The sequence below is a fragment of the Sturnus vulgaris genome, chromosome 16, assembly GCF_052056855.1.
Source record: "Sturnus vulgaris isolate bStuVul1 chromosome 16, bStuVul1.hap1, whole genome shotgun sequence".
Classification (NCBI taxonomy): domain Eukaryota; kingdom Metazoa; phylum Chordata; class Aves; order Passeriformes; family Sturnidae; genus Sturnus; species Sturnus vulgaris.
Window position 1 is genome coordinate 14495307 of NC_142258.1, and position 24488 is coordinate 14519794.

At 45.4% G+C, this 24488-nt stretch overlaps 1 protein-coding gene across 1 annotated transcript in view; it reads left to right on the forward strand.

Annotated features, from left to right (window-relative positions):
- DNAAF8 (dynein axonemal assembly factor 8) overlaps positions 1-24488 on the forward strand; it is an 86953-nt gene that overhangs the window by 14134 nt on the left and 48331 nt on the right. Inside the window, exons 10-12 of the mRNA XM_014888487.2 lie at positions 11206-11397; positions 13834-13989; positions 17153-17347. Of these exons, the coding sequence (XP_014743973.2) occupies positions 11206-11397; positions 13834-13989; positions 17153-17347 (543 nt within the window). The remainder of the gene's footprint in view (positions 1-11205; positions 11398-13833; positions 13990-17152; positions 17348-24488) is intronic.

A 24488-nucleotide genomic window follows, 5' to 3' on the forward strand; every position in this document is an offset into this window, starting at 1 on the left:
GGGTTTTCTTTTCTTTCTTTCTTTATGAGCACAGTCAGAAAAACTCGACTGTTTTGACATTTAAAATTAAAAGCCCCTGTAATGTGGCAGCTATGTCTCAGTGAAAATATCTAATATCTATATATAAACACATATATTCAAAGAACAAGCCCCAGTGTTTGACAGAGTAGCACACTTGCAAATTTGTTTTGTAAGTCCTTTGTTTTGGCAGTGATAGATGTTCAGATCTGGAACACTTGTCACAGTTTCCAGAATTGCTCTGACCATTTATAATGTACATACATAATTGAATTGAATAATAATCAGAGGGAAAGTTTAGAAACTCTGCAATTACCGTTAGCTGAGGTGCTGGGAAAGACTGGCAAAGGAAATTTGAAAAGCTGCATTAGGGTTACACTAGAGTCCTTGTCTAAAATGTAAAAGCAGATTTAATGTCTTGTCTCCTTTTTCTTAACCCAATTCAGTCAAACTCTGTCCTCATCTTCACTCTCAGAGCCAGGGCTGGGGAGAGGTAACTTGAGAGACTGAGAATTCACTTCCAGGTGAAATCAGCTGCTGGAGAAGGGGCTGAGATCCAGTGGATTTTCAAGACATGCAGGTGCCAATTCCCTGGGAAATCAGTGGGTTCTTTCTAAGAATTCTGCCTGTCAAGTCCATGTCTGTAGGTGTCTGAATACTTGGACAGTCTGGCTCACCTTCTAGTTTTAAAAAATAATGCAGTGGGTTTTTTTAATGCTATGCTTTGGTTTTGTTTTTTTTTGGTTTTTTCCTTCTCTGCACCACCCAAAAAACTTTCAGTGAAATTTAAGACTGCGATGAGTTGATCTCTTCTGAAATTGGGCCCCTAACCACATTTTAACCTTTGGATCTGGTTCAGAACTGACACAAGCACCTAGAGTTCTGTGAAAGCCAGCAGAGTGGTGGTGTGATCCTTGCTGTAGGGTCAGGATGAATTAGTAGTTTAGAGGAACAACATAAGGGTTTGTTTCATTATTTGGGCAGTGTTATTGATGAGGGAGATAGAAGGAATGCTCACAGGATATAAAGCAGTTAAATGGAGGATGTAAAATGAAATGGATTTGATCTGTCACTTAATTCATCTTGCTTATTATGATAAGTAACTTAGTGCTGGTGGTTTTTTCCTGTCACATTCCCATTAGGTGGGATCAGATAATGCTGGTAACTTTTGCCAGACTCAGAGCTGAGTTTTATGTGAGGAGCAGCACAAGCAGGTTACCCTAAGGATATCACAGGATCCCAGACTGCTCTGGGTTGGAAGGGACCTTAAATCCCACCCAGTCCCACCCCCTGCCATGGGCAGGGACACTTTCCACTGTCCCAGCCTGGCCTTGGACACTTCCAGGGATCTAGGGGCAGTCTGTGCCAGGGCTTCCCCACCATCCCAGGGAACAATTTCTCCCCAGTATCCCCTCCAGCCCTGCCCTCTGGCAGTGGGAAGCCTTTGGGGAACACAAAGCAGGATCTGCAGGTGAGAGCAAGGCAGGCAGGGCAGTTGTTGCCAGCAGGGAGGGCAGTGCCACAGTCCCAAAGGAGCAGCAGAGCAGCTCCAATGAGCGTGGCCAGTTGGCAAATGTGTGGGAATGAGGAAGGTGCAGGATGAAGAGCAGAAAGCCGAGGAAGGGACAGGACCCAGGGGCAGCCCAGTGATCAGCCAGGGGGTGTGCAGTGATGGAACAGGGCTGTCAGAGCAGTGCAGGGGAGGGAGGTGAGGCCAGGCAGAGCTGCCCTGCAGCTTGTCCAGGACCGAGGGAAATGTCTCTGATGAAAAAGCAGCTTCACAGAGCTCCTTTCCCAGCAGTCCCATGTGCAGTGAAACACCAGAGCTTGTGTCAGACCTGGCCTTGAACACTGCAGCCAAACCCCTGCATGGCCCATCCAGCCCTGGAATTCATTTAACACAGAACAACTAGAATTTAGCTTGTACTCATCTCTTTTATTATTGGGACAAAGTTTTCAGCAGGCCTTCAGCTTGATTCTCCATTTATTGCTTTATCATGATATGGCAGAACAAGATAATGTTGTTGGAGAGCTATTAGGAGCCACCTTGTAACCAGCCCCTTATAAACAGTTTTATCTCCCTTGCACAGCCAGAGTGGTTGGGAAATGAATGTGTTGACTCATACTGAGGCATCTCATTTTTCTTGGCATTCACAATCACTTGGGCTAACCTTGTATTAGTAATTATATTACCATGATCCTCATCTCATTGCAGCTTAGCCTTACAAAACAAAAACAGCCAGGCACAACAGAGGCATTCTACCTTAACAAATAGATGATGTGGGTACTTTCCATCTTGTAAACACAGGCTCCATCACCTTTTTGTCAAAATCAGCAGGTTCTTTATGTTAACATTCCATTGACTCAGCTCACTGGTGTCAGGCAGAATTCTCAACCACAAGATGTTCTCCTTGCATTGCCACAAGATTACCAATACATTATGGTCAAATCCTTCCTCGTCCTTTGATGCCCTTGTTCTCTCTTTGATCTGATATTTCTTCAGGGGAAAATCCCTGACAAAATCCATATTTACCATCAGAGTGGTGCTGAAGTGCTGCACATTCTGCTACTGGGACAGTTACCCTGCATCAGCACAGTCTGCCTGAAAGTAGGGATTGATTTCCAAAACTTGTACAAGTATTTTTAGTTCAGTTACTGGCCCCAGAAGTTATTTTTAAGTAGGAGGTGCCTTGATCTGCAAATTGTCAGTGAAATGCTTTTGATTCTTTACCTGTCTTCCTTAAATAGGTGCCTGTGATTGCCATTGCTGATCCCTGGGTGTTTTGATCTTTTTAAGGCAATGGTGCTGACATCAACATTGCGATTTGCCCCTTTTTTCCATCTCTGGGTTGTTCAAAGATCCTGGGATCCCAACCCAGCACTTTACCTGCTGGACCAGGGCACTTGGGCAGCTCCCCAGCTCCACTGGAGCTGCTCACATGACTGCCCTGAGGTGATGGCCTCAGCACTATTTAAAAATACACCACTTTTATTGCTAGCTGCAAAATGCACAAAGGAAAAGGACTGCAAGAAAGTCTCCACTTAAAGAATGGATAAAGGCCTGATCAACCACTCATGAAGGAATAGGTTTTGTGCCTCTTCCTTACAGAAATGCCAATCTATCCCCCAAAATGTGGTAGACTACATCTATTTAGAGAAGCTGAGGAAACCTATAAAATCTTTTTATGATTATAACGATTTTGTGACATAGTAGTTGAATTTTTTTATATCTATATTACTCCAAAGGTGATCCTGGTAGTACAAATCACCTGTGAACAATGTTTTCATTGACACAGGACCAAAGCAACTGTGTGAATGTAATTATAACAGCATTTCGCCCTCACTATTATTTTAATATAGCTTTAAAAGACCCTCTTAATTGTAAAAATCACCAAATATTTCCTACACTAATTTTTTTCAGACACCAGGGCTGAGTTTGGGTTTTGCTTGGCTCCAGGTGCTCTCCCTGTTGGGCTGGTGCCATGGTTGTGGCCAGCAGTGCCGTGCCCAACAGCCACCAGATGGCCCCTGAATTCCTCCGTTTCTTTTTTCCTGCCAGGCATTTAATGAGTTCCTGAAACAAGATTAAAATCTCTTGTACTTAATGAACCCTCTGCCTCGACTCAAGAAAGGCTTAAAAATAAACTAAGGCAATTAGAGCTGGAGTTAAACTTAGTACACAGAGACAGAAGGCCAAGATTCCTGTTTGTGCCACCAGCCCAGCACACAGCGTTTGGAATAGATGGAAGATCCCAAGGAAATGTTTTTCTAGCATGGGTGCTGGCAGCTGGCACAGGGCCTGTGTTTCTGGCCTCCTCTTCATCTTCCCACACGGTGCCAGGGAAAGCAAACGGGGGGATTTGCTGGCACAGCACTTTGCTGGGGTAGCTGATTCCTGCTGTCCCTGCTGTGGGCACAAATCCCAGGAGCTGAGGCTCAGGATCTGACCTAAGGGTTTGCTTCAATAGGCAAGCAGAGGGGCTAGGCCTTGCATGTGTGTGTTATAAACACCTCCCTCCACTCAGGAGCAGTTTGCTCTCTGTGTTCCCAGAATCAGGAATGTTGTGGAAGTGCCCAGGCACTCTTAGGGCAGGTTGTACTTCCCATCCTCATGGCTCCTCTCCCCAGTTCTGCTCACACCACCACAGCAGGTCCAAGAGCCACACAGTAAAGCTGCTTTCATAACCTTTGGCTGCTTTAAGAGGTTTTCCAGCCAAATTGCTGTAGAAATGCTCAGAACCAGGAAATTCACCTGTGCTGAATAAAACAGGGTCACCAAAAAGCCACGGAGAACCTTCCATGCAAACCTGCAGAGCCACTCTGATGGTTCCCAGGGGCTCCCACGTTTGTGCTTTTTCCAGCTGTGGAAGGAATTGAAGAACCAGGGCTGTACAAAGCAAGGAGATCTTGCAGTGCTGTTTCTCTGACTGCAGTTTGAAAAGGCTCTAGGATAATGGGAGATATTTAATCCTTTATATTCCTCTTGGAAGTGATTAAAATGCATTTAGGCTTATTCCTTAATACACTCCTGCCTGAGTTTGACAGATGGGAACATTTGTTGCTGTTGCTTAAAGGAAAGGTTAATACAAGGAAAAGGAGCAGAGTTTGCAGGATTCCATGCATGAACTTGCTGCCAGTAGAGGTCCTGAATACTCCTCCATTCACATTAGCAGGATGTTCACATTAAACTTGAAGACAATAATATAAAATGTCCATGAGCCAAGTTCAGTTTCTCATCCTGGAGAGGGCAGGAGGACACAAAACCATCTCTGGGCTTTTTGTCTGCTCAGGTCCTGCTCCATGCCAGGCCCTGTGCTGGCAGCAGGAAGAGCTGTCCTGGGTTTGCAGTGGCTCTGAACAAGTGCCAGTCACGTTTAATGACACAGAGAAACAAACACTTTCTGCCACGATTCTCTGTCTTGGAATCAAAATAGAATTCCCAGCTCCTGGCCTTACCTCAAGCTCTGATCACTGATGCTATTTGTAGATGAAAGGAGGCTGAACCTGCCCCTCTGTTTTTCCGAGGGGATGTTCAGTCTTGTCTGTTAAAGGAACTGCAGGATTTAAACTGCACTCCTGGTTTTCCTCATGCCTTCTTGTTCGGCATTGACTTAAACTAGGCCCGTGTTCCAAATCTCAGCACACAGGGGGATAAGCTTGGTTACAACTTGTAAACACGTTATTCCACAAATACTCATTATGGGGCATTATTCTCAGTGGCAGGGAATGGAATTCAGGGCTTTATCCGAGATTATGGAGTGGAAGAATGGTGCAGTTATTTTTATTTTGCAAACACAGAGCTCTACCCAGCTCTGTGCCAAGCACCTGGAGTTCCCACCAGCTTCAGGGAACACTGTAAGCACTTAGCAGTTCCCAGGATCACAAAGCCCCAAATTCACAGGTTTGAAGGGTGGTCTGGAGGGTGTTTTATAGCTGGAGGGAAGAGCACAGAGCCCATGACAAACTGGCTGCAATCCATTTTAATTGGAAGCTGACAGTCTGTAAAACAAGCCACTTTAGCTCTGCTAAAATTTCCTGATAAAGCAGCTGAGCAGAGTTTCCTTCCCCAGACCCTTTATTTTCCTTCATTTCTTTGGAGATTTCCATAGAGTATCAAGGGAAACACATGAAAAAGAGAAATAGATGGGAAGTAAAAATAAAGCTTTCCCCAAGTTGATAAATGCATGGTGAATCATAGAACCAATCCCAAATGGTTTGGGTTGGAAGGGACCTTAAAGATGATCTCATTCCAACCCCCTGGGAATCTCCAGGTAGAGCCATTTCCATAGGATTTAAACCCAGCTTGGAGCACGTGCCAAATGCCAGCCTAGATTTCAGATGGCTGAGGACCAATTCCGTGCTCTGTCCCAACATTTCCACATGTAATTCCCTTCCCTTCAGAGGGTCTGGGAGTTCTGACACACTTTATGTGTGAGGCAGGTTGGAATCCTTTGAAGAACAAATTGTGGAAGATGCAGATGAGATCACACTGAGGGGGCTGAGAGGCCACAACACTTCCAGGAGCAGGAAAGGGAACAGAAGTTAATTCTGAGAGTTTGTTCATAATCTTACACTCTTCCTCTCCAGAGCACTTTACAGAGTCTTGATAATTAATCCAGCTAGACAGAGACCAGGATGAGGAAATATTATCCTGACTTTACAGTTCCACAGAGAAATCCTTCATTCCAGAGCCAGGACTGAGGCACAAGTTCCCCATTCCCAGTCTTGTGCTCACATGAAATGTGTAAGTAATTAAACTTCCTTTACTCATTTCAGCTGCTTCTCATTAACCAGGAGTATAAACTCATTAGAGGAGGAACTTTTTGTTACATGTGCTCAGAACATCAGCACAATGAGGTTGGGAATCCTTCTGAGCCTCTCCAAGTGTTACTGGAGTGTAAACACCAATCATGCAAAAGGCACTTCTCATTTTTAATGACTGTGTCTCAGAAAGCAAACAAACTCCAATAAGACTCAGTGTTACTTCAGTTAAAATTTGAATGCACTTCTCAGGTCAGTGTTTACCTGAGCTGAGCCTTTGTCAGAAAATTCTCCCACTTCTAAAAAATAAAGAAGAAATTATATTTTTTTTAAAAAAGCTGTTACCAGTTATTTAATTTTTTTTTAAACTTGTTGAATTCGGACCAAAAATATTTTGATCTTGTGTGATCCACAGCATCTCTTTGCTAACAAATCCTGTGGGCCAGATCCTTGCCTCCTATGGAACAGGGTTTTTCCACATCTTTTGATAGATGAGCTATTAACTCCAGTGAAGCAGCTGAGAATTCCCTTAGTGCAGTTAAGAGGTTTTATTTCTCATACCCAAGACTAAGAATAATTGTCCAGAGCATGAAAACTTTCAGCAAAGACATTTTCTTTATTATTATATTTTTATCTTAAACTCTCATGATCTGGAGTTCCCTAAGTGAATTGAAAACTATGGAGATCAGAGCAAATAATGCTCCATTATGCAGCTCCCTGCATCTCTGCAACCTCCCTTGGCAGAGCTGTCTGCTCTGGAGCATCATAATTCCTCTGTCTGAGCAAGCTGAGGCTCATCCACATGAGAAATTTCAATACCATCTTGCCCCCATCGTGTTTTTCAGATCCATAACCTCAGCATGATGCTCAGAAAGGCAGTGGTGCCACAGAGTGACTGTGGTACAGAAATGCATTTACAGAAAGACCATTCAGGCCATTAAACATCAATGGTACTCTCCTTTTTGTCAGGGAAAGTCAACTTCCTAATTCCAGAGTGTTCTGCCAGTTGCATGCAGGAACTGCAGATCCTCTCCTCATTCTCACCCCTTGCTCCCACTTTGCAGTGATAAAGCAGTTTTTTTGAATGGTTTCAGGGTTTATTCCACACTTTAATGTGGAATTTCAAATCATCTAACAGATGGCATTGCCATCATTTTTCCTTCCCCACAGAATGAAAATGAACAAACACTTGACATTTCCAATATGTCTTCATCTAATGCAAGAATTTTTAGAAGCTGTGGAATAGTGATAATCTGCTTTGCCTTAGATGGCCAGAATTGTTAAATGTGTCCTAAAAATCCTACATTTGCCACGTGACTGTGTGGAAAATAGGGATATAACCACACAATCATCATGGCTCTGGCTTTACCACGAGCTCTGTCCAGGGCACAGCAGGAACATGGAACACCAGAGCAGCTGTGCAATGAGAGGGGAAGGTTCATTAGAGAAATTAGCTCGAGCTGCTCCAGCACTTAGAAATCAGCTCACATTTACAAACCCACAGCAGATGCATCGTTTGGCAGAAGAGTTCTGCAGTCAGTAATTTGCCATTCATCAGGGATTGCCTCTTAAATCTGGGATCCGAGCTAGGGTGCAGATGACATAGGAGGATAAATTTAGACAGGGCTGAAAACAATTATTTGGATTAAACTTCCAGCCAATGAGAGTGACAGTCTTCCTATTCCTCCCCTTGCCTCTCTGTCACCCCTCTGTGGTGAAGGAGGAGACTTTAACCTCCTTCCTTTAACTTTCCTCCTTTCCCATGCAGGGGATGTTTGCATGGAGCTCTTGCTGCTGCAGGGTTTGTCCAGTGCAGTAGGGAGGGTGTTTGGGTGGAACATCCTGCCTTGCTCCCATGTTAGTGTTGGAAAAGGTGCTGGGAGGGAAATATTGAAGTTTGATTTACCTGAAAAGGAGATACTGTATCTATTAAAGTAAAAAATTGGTTTTTCCTTGGCCTATCCTGCCACTGGGGCAACTCCTCAGACTGGGGGAGTTGATTCTGCTCAGAAATCTTTGTGACGTTGTAGCCTGGCTCCTAAACCTCTCCTCTCCTCTCCTCTCCTCTCCTCTCCTCTCCTCTCCTCTCCTCTCCTCTCCTCTCCTCTCCTCTCCTCTCCTCTCCTCTCCTCTCCTCTCCTCTCCTCTCCTCTCCTCTCCTCTCCCAGCCTTGACATTAATGTTTCCCAGTCTTTGAAACTCTTTGTCCAATCTAATATGGATGTGTAGGAAGAGAAATGCTAACTAGTCTTCTAAAAAACATCAACAAAAGCATCATTTAACCACTCTGAGCTATTTTATTTGAAATAAAATGATGTTAATCTTGGCTGGCAATCTTGTGCCCACCAGGCCTTGTCTTGCTGTCATATAAACAGCTCTGCTCTAAAATAATAATAATATGGAAGTAAATTGTCACTTTATAAAATGAGTTTCTAATGAACAGTAGTTTCCTTTGGGATTGTCATGGAATCACAGAATGGTTTAGGTTGGAATAGACCTTAAAGCTCATCCTGCCATGTCCAGGGACACCTTCTACTGTCCCAGGCTGCCCCAAGCCCTGTCCAGCCTGGCCTTGGGCACTGCCAGGGATGCAGGGGCAGCCACAGCTTCTCTGGGCACCCTGTGCCAGGGCCTGCCCACCCTGCCAGGGAACAATTCCTTCCCAATATCCCATCCAGCCCTGCCCTTCCTCAGCCCAAGGCCATTGTGCCTCTGTGGGAGTTCAGCACCACTGGCACTGCAGGCTGGGTCATGTGGCTGTCCTGAATTTATCCTGCAATTCCTTTTTGCTCGTTTCCCTGTAGGGTGGATTTGGGCAGAGGTCACTCCTTGGCTGCTCACTGTGGTTGCTGCTCCTCCTTGCATTGTTCTTATGTGAGAGTGGAGAAAAAAAGCTGGGGATGGAGGATGGTTGGGAAACTGAGCTGAAGGGCTGGAACTCGGAATGACATAAACTTTAATTGCAAAATAAAATAGCAAGAACTTGGGAAGAGGAAATTTTATCTTATTTACTCTTTGGTAATTGTTGGCACTTGACTGCAATCAACTGCAAGCCTGTCTCTGAGTGACAGCACAATTCCAGCCAGAGCCACTAAAAATAGCCCAGCATTTGAGTAATTTTAGGCTTTTTATAACCTAATACTGTCACAAATAAAAGCCAGTGTAACGTGGGCAAATTGAACTCTCCTCTGCAGGCTGGGGTAAACTGGGCAGTGCTGTGGGAAGCCATACCCAGAAAGCACCAGTTGTATCTTTCTTCAGCTATTCTTGCCCAGAATTAAACTGGATTAGCTAATTTTCTCTTCATTAGTCTTAATATTTCAGAAGTTATTAACGTTCTACACTTAGATTTTTGTTGGGGTGAGAAGGCTGGCAGAGGGAGGAGAGGGAAGGTCCAACTTTCACCAAAACTTCAGTCAGAAAGAGCCTTAATAAATAAACTTATTTGATTTTGGTCAGAAAAGCCACTGAGCCTTCCCTTGCTGCTGGGCTGAGGAAGTTTGGAATAGTTGGAGATTTCCTGTTGGAACATTAGTTTTAGATACTGTTTATGTCATTAGCTCTTAAATCACCTCCTCTCATTGATCCCCACACCCTTGCTGAGGGAGGAAGGAAGAATCCCATCTCCAACATAGGTATAGGAAATTTCCCTCATGATCCCAGAGTTTCTCCAAGGCCTTTCTTCAGGGGATTTCAGTGGAGAGGTCAAAGCCCTGAGGAATTCTGTTGGCACCCCAGTATTAATTTGAATTAATTAATTCAAATCTGCAGCATCACCACACATTTCCATGACTTTTATTACTAATTACAGATTTATATGGTACCAAAACACTGGGTGACACAGTAGAGCTGCTTTCATTTTATTCCTTGTTAAACCATTTTAAGAAGTTGTCTGTTTTGAGGAGAAGCACAAAAGTCAAGCTACATTAACTTGTCAAGTGGATTAGTCATGAAACACCTTTTTGGACATTTCAATTCAGAATTAAAGTGGCTGTAATTGGATTTAGCTTAATTTGCTTTCAGAGTAAATTCAGGTAAATCAAATTAAGGTTCATTCAGTGTAGAGGTGTGGGCAGGAATCCTCATTATGGGCTACATGGAACAACTGAAAACATGAGGCCAGGTTGGATGGGGCCTGGAGCAGCCTGGTCCAGTGGCAGTTGTCCCTGCCTGTGGCAGGGGGTGGAAGAAAATGAGTTTTAAGGCCCCTTCCAAGCCAAACCCTTCCATGATTCTGTGGAGAATCTTTGGGATTTTAGGGAGCTGTTGATTAATTTACCCAAGAAATGTCAGGGGCAGCAAGTTGAATATAGATGGGAAGAACAAGGCAGAAAATAATTGCAGCTGCAGCTGCTGCATCTGTGGAAGGACAAAAAGCTGTAATCCACAGTTGAAGCTTCAGGTTGTGTCTTGAACAGCTCTCTTAAAGGAGAGGGAATTTGCATCCTGAATAACCAACTGTCAATGCTGAAGTAAAGAAAGGAGGTGAGTTCCCTTAACTGTGACCTCATCTCTGAAATGATGAGAGATGTTAGGTGAAGCAGAAAATAATGAGTTTTCACACTATCAGGCTTGTTTGAGGGCTTTTCAGTGATTAAAAAAAAAACCCCAAACACTGAGTCTTGAATACAGAATAAATTCAATCACACTTTTCCAGCTGTGACTGTGTAACCTTCCATTCACCAGGCAGTGTGTGACTAAATGAGGACTCAGGTGACAGCTGTCCAAGAAAACCTGCAGTGCTCAGGCAGGTGTCACTGATGGACCAACCTGGCTTTTATGGCTCATTCTCCCTCTTTGATAAATGCTCCCTGGGTGTTAAATGCCCCTCCTGTGATGGCAAGGAATGTAATTAATTCCTGATGAGGAACACGCTTCCAGTAATCCAAATGACTTTTATTTTCATACTATTTTTTTTTTTGACAGGAAGCCTCTTTTATGCCAGCTATTGACACGTTGCCTGGATGCCACAGTGGGAATAAGGAGGTGCTGCTGATGACCATTTGGCTGGCAAGTTGTGGCCAAGTGGCCACGGCTCAGTGTGAAGGGCAGGTGTCTGACAAGGTGCTGGGAGCAGCCAACATCTACCAGGCACTCGTGGCGTGGCTGCTGTCCCTGGTGAGTGCAGTGAGCTGCCACAAAAGGCTCTGGGTGATGAGGGCTGTGTTTATACCTCCAGTGAATACATAATCACTCCTGAAATCTCCTTTTTACCCCCAACAGCTACAAACCAGTGGCTGAACAAAGTGGAAATGATGTTCTAATTCACCTCAGAGTCAGTAAATAGAAATCTCTCCAGAGTCAGTGGAGCTGGGTTGTGTCTGGAGTTTATGAAGAAGTGAAAAATTGTTGAGGCAGATTTGCAGTTGTTGAAAGTGATTGCTGGGTGTTAGGCTTTGTCCTTGGCAATGGACACAGGTTCCTGCTTTTCACCACTTGTTCTAGATAAGAACAGACCCTTCCTGCTAATCAAGAGTGCTGTGAACAAGTGAGGGGCTGCCTCAACTGTCCTTTGTTTTTTTCCTCTAAAGAAACCACCCCATCCTCTCTCCTTCCCATCCATATTACCTTTTATTCTCTTGGGAAAAGAGTGTCTTTTTCTTCCCCAATGTATATTTTTCCTTCCTGCTCAGTGGCCTTATTCTTTCTGGGAAAGACTCTGGGATACCAATACTGATCCATGCAGTCAAGGTAGATTTCACACTGAGCAGCCAGGCTTTTAAATCACTTAAACTCCACTTAAACACAATTAATTGTTAATGATGTTCGTGCTTGCATTAAAACATTGCTAACATTCTTTCGTGTTAGTTCAGTGCTAATGAAAATTGCCACTGGAACAGCCCTGGATCCTGATTTTTCCATTCAGACTCGTTAGCTTGTGACCAGCTGCAGTGTGAGCTCTCTTCCCTTGTGTTATTCCCATTAAAAAAAACCAGACCTGAGCTCTGACTCATAGCAGTTCCCTCTGAGCCTGAAAGGGTACCTCAGCTTCCAGGGCTGTGTCACTCTGCTGGCTGTAGGGTCACTTGTTCAGATGGACTTTGTGCCCAAGAAAAACTGGGGTAAAATCCACCAATTTATTCTGCACAGGGTCCAAAATGGCTGTTGGATAGCAATGAAGAAATTTGCATTTCTTTTACTGGAAGAATTGGAAATATTGAGGCATTTTTAGACCAAATTCTCATGTGGTAATCCATGCAATTCCATTGTCTGGCTTGTGTAAATCAGCATATCCTTACTGATTCCATTGGATGCTGCCAGTGGAGCAGTGATCCTCTGGATGCTGCACAATTCCCCATGGGAATCCAGTGTTCAAAGCAGTGCAGGACCTGCTGGTGTTTTGAATGATCCAGCTAGGCTGTGCAGCAGTTCCAAAACCAAGCCTGGCCCTGTGTTAAAAACATGTTTTTAAAGGCCTTTACCTGCCTGGGAATGGTTTGGGGCTATATATGCAGTAAATAGAGCTGATAATGCACTTAGAGACTGGTGATGGTATAAACCAGGAGAACAAGACTTAGAGTTTCTGTATCCACAGATACAGAAGCTGTATGTTCCCTGGGAGGGAATTGCAGTCCTGTAGCTCAGACTTGCCTTTCTCCCCATCCAGAGCATGTTCTGGATCAGGTACCTCTGCTTTTCCTTTCTCCTGCCTTTGCTGATTCCCTGTGTCTGGCTTTCCCAGAGTTTTCTACTCCTTTTCACCAGCTGCCCTGGACATTTTGGAGCATCCCAGTGCCTGCCCAGGCTGCTTCAAGTGTCTCTCCTCTCTCTTTTCTAATTTTTAATCAAGATTTTAATGTATTCTGCATGTTAAAGTGGATCATGTTTCATCTGATTTGAGCAACCTAAAGAGCCAAGGCATAGTCTGTCCTACTGGAACCTTCTCCTTGGATCTAAACTGATATTCACACTAATAATTTATGTCTTGGGGTTGCAGAAATCACTTTTTACCCTTTTTGGTTTCAATCAGACCTGTAAACTGGAAAATAGAATGCTTGCTTTCCACACACACGTGCACAAAAAAATCCATGAGAAAGAAATCACCTCAGCCCAACTAAAAGGGGATTGATGGGGTTTGGGCTATTACTGAAGGGCTTCTTAGGGAAGCCTGCAGCAGCCCTTGGAAAGGCATCATCCCTTTGCATTGAATTGTGAGCTGAGATTGGATTGATGTCAGTGTCACTGATAAAGGGACACACGGTGCTGCTGTGACAGGAACATTCCTTGGCAGGGGCTCTGTGCTCACCCCTTGCTGGACCAGGGGAATAATGTGAATTCCTGCTTCCACATAGTGAAACTGGTGGAAGTCAGAGCTTGCAAGTCCTCATTGAGAAAATAAATCCTATGGCTTATCAAAAGCAATGTGTTATTCCTATTTAATTTGGTCTTTATTGATTTTTCTACTGGCTAAACCACAGCTAATCTACTAATCAAAGCAGAGTGCTCCCTGGGTTGTTGTGGGGCTCTACTCAAAAGCAACAGAGCAAGATAAAGGTTTTTGGTTTTTTTTTTCAGTCCATTTTAAAATGGAATTGTGTTCCAATGGATTTCCAGGTGCCTCCTGTGAAGAGGACTGATGGCCCCAAGGCTCCATTTGAGGTGCTGGGGCTGCAGCAGGCCTGGAGAGAGGAAGGCTTGGCCCTCTATGCCTGCCTGGGGGCACCAGAGGAACCTTCAGGCCAGAGCTGCCCCGAGAGCCACGAGCCAGGAGTGAGTAGCAGCATTTACACCTGCTAGCAGTGCACACAGGGCAGCAGCACTGCTCTGTACTGAGCACCAGGCCTGCATGTGCCAATTCCAGCTCAAATTCCTGCAAGGCAGGACAGAGCAGGGTAAGAGCTGCCCAAATTGGGATGGGGGAACAGCCCAGTACTGTGGAGCTGAAGGATTGCTCACAGCTAATTGCCAACCCAAGCTGCCCTCACTTATGCTGCATTTCATTATGAGCAGAGCAGAAGCCAGCTCTCTGTGGCATCATTTTTTATCAGTTGCTCATTAGTGTAAACTCACACTGCAGAAATTTAGCTGGATTTGGAGGAGACACATCTTTTGGTACCTATTGTGGTTTTTCCTCCTTTATTTTAAGCATGTGAAGAGTGTGGCACAGGAGGAGGAGTTATTTTTATTTGACTACCAGGAGCTGAGGCCTGGAACAGGAGCTGAGCCTGTCCCCTCAATTTTGGTGGGCCCCAGAGCCTGAGCTGTGCAATAAAACTGGAAGGGAATTTAGCACATATGATGTAAAACATGACATGAACTCCTGCCCTGACCACAGCAGAGCTGTGAAATTGCCTCTCTGGGCTCTGCTCTGTTGGTTCTTTCACAGAGCTGATTTGATACAGGTTGGAGCATCTTGTACCTATTTCTTTTTTGGAGACAGCTTTTCAGGTAGTACCTGTTTCACCTGAGCACTGTGGGTGACTCTTGCTGGGAAGTGTGGCCAGGTGGATGTGGGGAGCAGCAATCCCTGTGTCCCCCAGGTCTTCTGAGAGCCACTTGCTAGAATAACTGTCCTGTGGCTGAGGAACCTTTGAGGTGCTGCCCTGTGCTCTGTGAGCTCCTCTCACGTGGCTCAAAGCAACTTCAGTGGCTTCAGTGAGCTGGGGGTGAATTTTCTACTCTGTTTTTTCTGCTTCATCCCCAGGTTTCTCTGTTATACCTGCTGGCCACACCATGGGGAGCCTAAATGGAACAGGATGTGTGAACATTTTTTAAAACACACTTCAGCATCCCCTCCTCAGCTGCAGCAAGTGTTCTTCACTTGCAGCTGCTGCCTGGGAGCAGCAAAGATTGAATTTCCCATGTTAGATCACAAAACCTGGAGTTTGACAGCTGTGGCTCAGTATTCCTGAAAATAAGTGATGGATGCTGGCACCAAATATCATGATTAAAACACTACCAAAAAAAAAAAAAAACTAGCCCAAAACAATGAGCAGCTTTTCCATCAGTGATTGAGCAGCTCTGGGCAGAGGCTGATGAGACCAGGCTCTGCTGGACTGGACAAGGACTTGGTGTTGGTTCCACCAAACACCTGAATTCAAGGTGTTTCCTCTGTGGAGGAAGGCAAATGGAGGGACAGAGCCTGACCTGCTCTCTGCTGATTCCAGCTGAGGGCTTGGCCAAAGCACCAAAATTATTGAGCACTGATTATGCTCAAAATATGTCCCCAGGCTTCCAGAATTGAAGGAACTCTTGGGCTTAGGCTGCCCTGAGTGTTTGGTTGGAGCTGGGAAGGGTTAAATCACAGCCTGGTGGAACAAACTGTGCAGTTTTTCCAGTCCTTTTCATGGAATCACAGAATGGTTTGGATTGGAAGGGGCCATTCAAAGCCATCCAGTCCAAATCCCTGCAAAAAGCCAGGACAGCTTCCACTATCCCAGGCTCCTCCAAGCCCCATCCAGCCTGGCCCTGGACAATCCCAGGGATCCAGGGGCAGCCACAGCTTCTCTGGGAATTCTGTGCCAGGGCCTCAGCACCTTCTTCTTGAAAAACTTCTGAGCTCAGCTGTGTTGCACAGCAGTGACATTTCAGGTGTTGGGGCAGTTCTTCCAAGCAGAACTTAGGTTTCTTCTCCCTCATTAGAGGCTCTGCCTTTGTGATAGCTCTGACTCGTGTCAATCTTTCTTTCCTGAGGCATTTGTAGAACTGCTGCTTTCCCCAGCAAAGATCAGAGCTGGGAGGAACAGCACAAGTTGGGACATCAGCCCCAGCAGAGACAAGGAAAATGACAGCAAGTCTCTCCCTGTTCCTGCCCTTGGGCAGCTTCAGTTACTGTGAAGAGAAATGTGGACTTTATTCTTCACACTGCAGCCCTCAGTCTCTCACTGTCCTGTCAATGTGCAAGTTTTCAGTGGCTGAATTGAAAAACAAAATCCTGTTGGGGAACTTACTCATTCTGGTTCCAGTTGTCTCCTGTGGGCACAAAGAGACACTTTGCAGGGCTTACCTTTAAAATAGATTTGGGTTTCCAGGTGCTTCTGTTGCATTTGTTTGTTAGAAGAATTTAGGGAGACCTTAAGTTACTTTTTTCGGATTATGCAAAGAAGACCAAGTATGTGTAAATGTTAACCATGATGACAAATGATATTTTAATATTAATGTGTAGAGCCCAGAGACCATTTTCAGCCCCAAAAGGGGGCTCTGAACCATCAATTTCTTATTTACTGGCTACATCACCGTTATCTGTGTATCTTTTATTATTTATCACATTGTAGTTCTCTGTCCCAAGGTGTAACAGTTATAATTAGAATGACAACAGTGGCTTCTCCAGACAAAAAGCTCCTGTTCTTTGCACATCGAGTCTTTTGGCTTATTCAAAGGGATGCATCTATTCCTGTATTCAGTGGTTCTGCTATGTTTCCTCTCAATTTTATAATTTTTTTAAGGTAGTTTAGGGTGGTTTTATTTCTGTCCTCCTCCAAACATCAGCTAGAAGTGAGGCAGATTTCAACATCCCTGCCCGGTTTTGGTTTCTTATTGTCAGAAGAAATGCTGCACCCTGGCATTGAACACTTGCAGGGATGGAGCATTAACAATGTTTTCATTTCTATCCCATAGAAAGCCTTTGGAAGTTAATGTTTCCTGGTATTGGGCTGCTTTATATCCTGTTGATGAGTTTTTGTTCCCCTGTGAGTGTGCTGGGATCTGCTTTGGAGCAGGGTTTGTGAGCTGATGGATGGCATGAGCTTGGGGTGAAGGTGTGGGGGTTTGGGAGGTGCAGGGTGCCCCACCAGGGGTTGGTTTGGAGAATCCGAGGGCAGCTCTGAGGAACTGGAGTCTGGCATGGCCATGGACAGAGGAGAAGCTGCTGCAGGTGCAAGGCACACACAGAGTCCTGGAACCATCACCAAAGCTTTGTAACCTCTCTTTGCAGACTGCAGAACATCTCCAGGGATCATCCGGGTTTTACCAGAAGATTTCTGCATTTCTGAGCTCTACCTGGCTTCCAGATGTTATTTGGTGGAGAGATGAGCTGGCCAGTCACTTCCAAAACCAGCTGTGCCCACTTCTTCCTGGCATTCCCTCTGTCCTGCTCAGTGACATCACTGCTGTTAGTCCTGACCCTCAGGTACTGTACAGAAATGCTTGGACTTCTGGTAATTTTTCTATCAGGTCCAGTAAAAGTTGTTTTTCCAGTGTTAACAGATATTCTCATTTGCTTTAGCAAAGGATTTAAACAGAGTTTGAAAACAAATGCTTCTAATATTAGAATATTCTGTGATTTTAATATCTGTGGATTTCCAGGGAGGTTGTGAGTTACAAGGACACAGCACCTCTCCAAACCAAGTGCTTCCAATCTCTTGCCTGCCTGGAAATGTCTGCAGGAGCACTCACTGCTGTCTATAAGCAGAAGAATAATTAACCTTTCACTTCTGTCAGTTTAGCAAATGCTCCATAACAAATATTCCACCGAATGAAATGTTACAAGACTTCCTTAGACTAATTGGGGAAATTTATTCCTTGAGGGCATCCAGAGCTGCTTTTAGACCTTTACCAGCCTTTCCTACCTTGGTGTAAATATTTAGAGTGGGTTTTCAAAGCAGCACTTAATATGACCTGATTCCTATACCTTTGGAGAAAATGTTTTGTTTATTTCTTTCCCACAACAGCACCAGCCTTTGGACAATTGTGGTCTTTCCTAATATTTTTAGATGAACAAAACCCTTGAGACACAATTCCAGGGAATGGCAAAGCCTGCAATTCTTGTTCACAATGAAGTTTTAATTTTAAAAATGATGTAGCATGAGAACTTTTCTGCCATTTCAACCAGATTTGGGGATTACTATGACTCTGTGAGAATCAATGCCATGAAAGCTTAGGGGTTTAGCAGTGCACTTAGCAATTTGCCTAAAGGTTTATCCCACTTGTGTGCAGGAAAAGGAGGCTTAGTGTTGTTGATTTGCAGTCACTGTGGCTTTCAAGCAGAAGCAAGAGCCATAAAGAGTCTGACGTACTCGTAGAAGATAAATCTGCTCCATGCTTTTAAGGCAGAAAATAAGGCATCATTTAAAACAGCCAGGGCTTTTATGCAAATCCCTTATTAGGGGAATTATAAATCATTAGGAATTGAACAGCAAGATAGCAGGCACTTTCTGGGGGTGGATCTTTGCCTTTATGCCATGGAAAACATGATGTCAATTTAAAAACCACATTCTCTTCCAAGTTCAAGTGCTCTGTGCCCCCCAGGCCTGAGTGAGGCTGGCACCACTGGGTGTTGTGGCTTTTTCACAGAGTTACAGAATCACAGCATGATTGGGGGTGGAAGGGACCTTAAAGCCCATCCAATCCCACCCCCTGCCGTGGGCAGGGACCCCTCCCACTGTCCCAGGTTGCTCCAAGCCCTGTCCAGCCTGGCCTTGGACACTGCCAGGGTGGGACAGCCACATTTTCATAGCTGGTTAGGCAGCAAGGCTGATTTCCAAAGCAGGGCTGTCAGCAGGCAGCAGCTCACCCTGATGTCTGCCCTGGAGCTTTGCAAAGTGCTACCAACTGAGAATGTTCCCAAGTGTCATTAAAATACAACCAAAAAGTGCTGCATAGAAAACTCAGTATCACATTCTTTTAACTTCGTTGGTCTGAGGGTTTGGTACAAGGCCAGTGATTCATGCTTTGCTTTTTTGTACATTTGTACATTTGTTTTGAGGCAGTGTGTACACAACTAAGCAGCCCAAAGAGCCTACACCCACATGTTGGAGGAACTTGCAGTGAATCCCTGCTTTTGCAGGGTAGATCAGAGTCTGAGAGAGAAATCCTGGCAGGATGGTGGAAAAAAAATGGGTAGAAATAGAGGGAAGCTGTTGTGTACTGAGCAGCTCTGTGTGTGATCTGGGGAGCAATTGCCAGCAGTAATTGTAATAACCTTTATGCTTTTTGTTTGTTAGTGCATGAGCCAATGTCTTGTTTTCAGTCAATTTGTCTGCTGGATTTTCTGCCTGTTCTGGACCCCAAACAGATTGCTTTGCCTGTGCTGGTTTTTGGAGGCATTTTTATGAGTGCTGTGCAACGAGCCTATTAACCTGCTCCTGATAGGAGCAGCAGCTCCCAATGCAGTCATTAAAGCCCAGCTTGGCTTGGGAGTGACAACATCCCTGTGGAAACTGTTAACTGCAAGGTCCCCTGTCAGCAGAAAGAGGATTTCTTCATTTTAGCATAAAATAAAAGTATTTTCTGCTGCTAAGCCTCAAGATGCAAACATTCACCTTTGGGCTACAGACAATACACAGAGCCAGTGTTGCTGCTGTTCCTCAGCCTCTTTGGTCCATGCTGGAGTTCTTTTGCTCTCCCTCAGTTTTTCTGGACATTGGGACATCAGCTCAAAAGGTGCAGCCCTTGATGTTCATCTTCCAGAACATGTCCTTGAGCTCCCAGCCTGTGCACGTGCCTGCCAGGACAGAGGAGTCAGGGCACAGCAGAATTTTCAGGGAGGTTTTGAGGAAGAAGAGAAACCTCCATCCCTCCTCCTAGACATTCCTAAGTCAAGGTGAAGGAGGTTTTTTACTTTCATTTCCAGAAAATTGATTTTGTTGCACCTCCTGGTGATCAATTCCCCTCGTGCTGCTCCTTTAGCAGCTTCCCTGCTCTGGCACAAAGTTTGTGTGGGTTTTTAAAATAGCAATGATTAAAGGCAGGTCTACACAAATTTCCCTCTTTTTGCTTAAGCAAAGCTCAAGTTTTTATTTTTTTTCCTGGCTAATTGTAGATAAGAATCCCCAGAAATGGGTCCAGGAGGCTGAATTTGCCCTGATATTGTAGCCCAGGCCTGCTGAAAATGCCCAGCAGCACAGACTGACCTAACAGCAAGGTTGATGTGTGGCAGGGGGCTGGCAGAAAGTAGAGCAGTTCTTTCATGTGAAATTTCAGATTTTTTTTTCCCTGCTGGAGTTGATGTTAACTGTGTTGCCGTAGGAGCTCTCACACACACAAGCTTTGAAAGTTGCACACTTTATTTCACATTCTGAAATAACCATGTTGGATACATGAAGAACTGGACATTGCTGCTGAAATTTGAAATCCCTGTGGAAAAGCAGCTCCAGATGCAGCACTTGTTGCTCTGTGCACCTGAGGCACAGATTTAGAGCTGACATTCCCAAACTCTGTGTGAAGAGGGAGTGGGAGGCACTTCCAGAGGATCTTTCAGGTCTGTGAGTGTGTGTTTCAGCATGAGCTCAGTGAGAACACTCTGAGCTTTAGACTCTGAGTGCTGGGACATTATTTCATTGACAAGCACCGTGGCCTTGGCCCTGCTGAGTTGCCTTCAGCATCTTCCACTGTCTTTTGCTGTAACTTCTTTTAATTTCAGTGCTGAGGGAGGCATGCTCAGGGAGCTGCTACTCATTACCCCATCAGCCTTTCACCCAGCTCTCCAGGCCCTGGCTGTGTGGGCATTGCCTCTCTCACATCCCAAACTGCAGGAGCTGGGGTTTGCTGTGCTCCAGTGCCTGTGCTGGTGGCAGTTATGGTTTGATTTGGGGTAATTGCTCCATTTCATGCTGTGTGAGCAGCACCCAAGCTGGGCCATGTTTTGGGATGGAAATTCTGCCAGAGCTCCCTGGAGAGCAGCACAATTTGCTCAGCTCCCAGACCTGATCCCCACATTGCTGGGAGCTCCCAGATTTAGTCCATAGCCCAGCACTGTGCTCTCCTCCTCCAAAGCTTGAAAGACCTGATTGTTGTGCAGCTGGACTGGGCATTAGGGAGGGATAAAACACCCAGGACAGCTCCCCCACCCGGGCTCACCCAAAGCAGGCCTGGCAGGATGAGTCCTGCAGCACTGGCAGTGCCAGCCATGGAGCCCAGCACTCTGCTCTGGGACACCCAGGCTGAAGCTCTAGCAGGAGGATCAAAAGGAAGGTTCATCCTGCCCTTTGCTTTCAGATCTTGCCTGTGGCTTGTCTTTATCTGAGTCAGTGAAAAGGGTCAGGTCTTGCCTGACTGGCACCCTGAGTCTGCTGTGCAGCCTGCTCAAGTTGTACCAACAGCTTGAGAGCACATCTGGCTGGTGATTCCACATGGATAAGGCTTGTCTGGGGGAGAAATGTTTGTCCTGAGACTTCATCAATTCACGTTTATAGAAAAGAATCCATAGCTGAAGCCCAGAATAGTTGCATGGCTGTATCTTCAGGAGGCAGAAGGTGACATCCTGGCCCTGGCTGAATGCTGCTGGAGTCTGGCATTTATTTTCATGGAGCCAGGAGTCCAGGCAGCCACTGGCATTTGTAAATAAAAACCTTGAACCTTTGGAAGGAGGAAGGACTACACTGGTATCTACCAGAGCTGGAACAAAGATGAAGGCACAGCTTGGAGAGGAATAAAACATTAGGGGTTTTAAATCTTCCTAAAATTTGACAGCTCACATTTAGATTGTGTCCATCACTCATTATTCCTGAAAAGAGCAGCTTTAAAGAACTCTTGAGTTACTGTGCTTTGCCATTAGTGCTGATGGGCACAAGGGCTGGGAGCCACTATCTCATTCTGTCTGCTGGGGTTTAGGATATCCCTTTGCCAATCCAGAAGGGGAACAAGGAGAAGTGGGATCCATTTCAAACTGCCTGAAACAGTCACCAGAAGTGCCTGTCCTCCTTGATGAGCTCGCTCTATCCCGGATTTTTTGCTGCCTGTGGTGCCTCCACTTTCCTGTACTAAATTCTGTAGCCATCTGAAGAGAATATGCACAGTGGGGAGGGAAGATGTGCAGGGAACACCCTCAACATTGTGTTAGTCTGGATCCCACCAGGAGAACTGCACAGGGCAGCAGGGAGAGGAGAGAGTTTGGCAGTGATCTGCCTGATTCAGGGGCAGGATTTGGTGAATCACATCAGACATGAGCCTTGCTGAGTGAGAAAGAGAGGGAGAAGTGCTTTCTCTGCTGGCCCTGATGTGCTCAGCAGGGCTGGCAGGGAGGGTTACCTGAGCACAGAACTCCCACCTGGCTCTGCAGGTGCTGGAAGCACAGCATCCTTCTCCAAGGGGTTTGGTGGTGTCTCACAGAGATAATGGCTGAGCAGATCTTTGCCTTGTGTGTGAGGAGATGAGATTGTGGAGTAATGGGGATTCTTCCTGCAGTTTCTGTTTTCCTGCTGAGGCTGGGAACAGCCTGGAAGACTTCTTGCAACTTAAAAGACTCTCTCAGATCACCTGACAGCAAAAGCTCTTCCTTTGTTGTCAGAGATGGGAACAGAAAACACTGTAAGCACCAAGAGGGGATCACAGGCTTGGTCATATTTCTGTGTGCCAGTTAAAATTCATGGCTTTGCTGCAGCTCCAATCTCCTCTGAAATGTGCTTATTCTTCTTTCTGCTGAGGATTTTACAGCAGGGTTTTGTTCTCCTGTGTGTTTCCTTCCCAGAACTGTCTGCCTTCATCTGGGTAATATTATCTGAAACAAAGCACGAGCTTGGGCTGTCTTTTAAATGCTCTTGGAAAAGCTGGTGTGTGTTCAATGCTAGCTGTGGCACAAAGGGGTCTTTTCCAGTGTCTTAAGGTGGCAGAAGCTGGGATTTGTCACCCAAACCAACTAAGGATAAATTGGCAAAAAGGAATAACTAAACCCAGGAGTTTATGGATGTGCCCTCCCTCCCTGCTCACCCTGATGGTGGCAGTGTGGATGGAGAGGATGTCAGCGCTGTCAGAAGCCCTGCAGACACACGTGGTGATGGTTCCATGAGTGTGGGGTTTGAACCCTGTCACAGCAGAAGTCCCAGTGTCCCTGGGGCTGTGCAGCTGCTGTTGGCTGAGTCAGGGAGCCTTCCTCCCTGGGATAAAGCTTTTCCCACGAGATGGGAGCTGGGGACAGGGCTCAGAGCCTCACTGGAGAGGTGTTCCCAGGTAGGGATCAAAGGCTGGGCTGCCTCTTCACCATTCTGCAGGGTTTGGGGAGTCTCCTCTCCTCCCACCAGGGGACAGGTCAGCACTCAGAGCTGATGCTTCCACAGGCTTGGGAAAGGATTTAGAGCTGCTGTGATGTTGGAGCAGTGAGAGGAACCAGCCCTGAGATGAAACCAATAGAATTCTCACACCTACCCTCTTGTAGCACATTAAAAGTAGCTCTAAAATACATAAACAGAAATAATGCCCAAGTTATTTCAGTGGGACAAGGCTCCTGCAGCTGCCTGCAGAGGGTCCCTCTCTCTTTTTGTGTCCAAAAGGGCTCAGCTCAGTATTAGAACTGAGCTCCATGCAATTCTCTCCTATATCACAGGGAAAAAGTGACTTTCTGCCTGTTTTTTCCCTGTTGATGGCATAGGAAGGCTGTGTGAGGAGCTCTCCACTGGCACGTTTTAGCCAGGCTGGCCAAAGCAGAGTGCTCATCCTGCAGCCATCTGTCCATTTTCTAATTAATGAGAAGGACTTTTTAGGAGAAATAAGATTTTTCAAGTTCTCGTTGGTTTGTGAACTCCCATTCAGGTTGGCTGTTGGAAAATAGATGTGACAGATGACAGGAACAATTCCCACAGGCCTTTCTTCCCAGATGTTTCTTGGAGCAGCATCCTGGGATCACTATGGATCCACAGCTTACCCCAGGTGCTCCCTTTGGATTTTCCACCCTGTGTCCTGGAGCTGGATGATTATCCTGAAGATTTCTGTGGAAATAGAGGCTGGTGTTGGTTTGACCACGTTTGTCCCTTCTTTTCCTTCTGGAACATTCACAGACATGAGGTTTGTTCAGGGAACAGCTGGAAGAAATAAGAAACTGGGATTTTGCTGCATTCCCACTTTGTAGGCTTGTCTGGACTCATGGCACTGTGCCACTGTTGCAGGTAGGAGCTGGCATCATGCACTGGAAATGGGGAAGATCCCTTGCCTTAAATCTGCTTTTCCTCTGATGATATTTTCCACAGCAACCAAGTGTAATATCAGCAGTGGAGGCTGGGGGATGATGGATTGCAGGACAGAATGGACGGATCCACTGAGAGATGCCAAAGCCCTTGGTTTGGTGCAGTTGATTGGGCTGAAATGGGGAAAAGTGAAATCCCCAGTTCTACTTTCAGGCAAATATCTCATGAAACACAGGAAATAGAGGAAGGAGACAACACAAAAGGTTACAGAAGTGGAAAGGGAGTTATCAGAGGAGCTTTAATATTCAAATGAATTTCATTTTCTGGTTGTTATTTTGAAACATTTATGGAATGCTCTGAAGTGCCTATCATTTGCCAAGCAGCACACCCGAAATATTTCAGGTGATTACACAATTAAACTTCATTATATGGAGC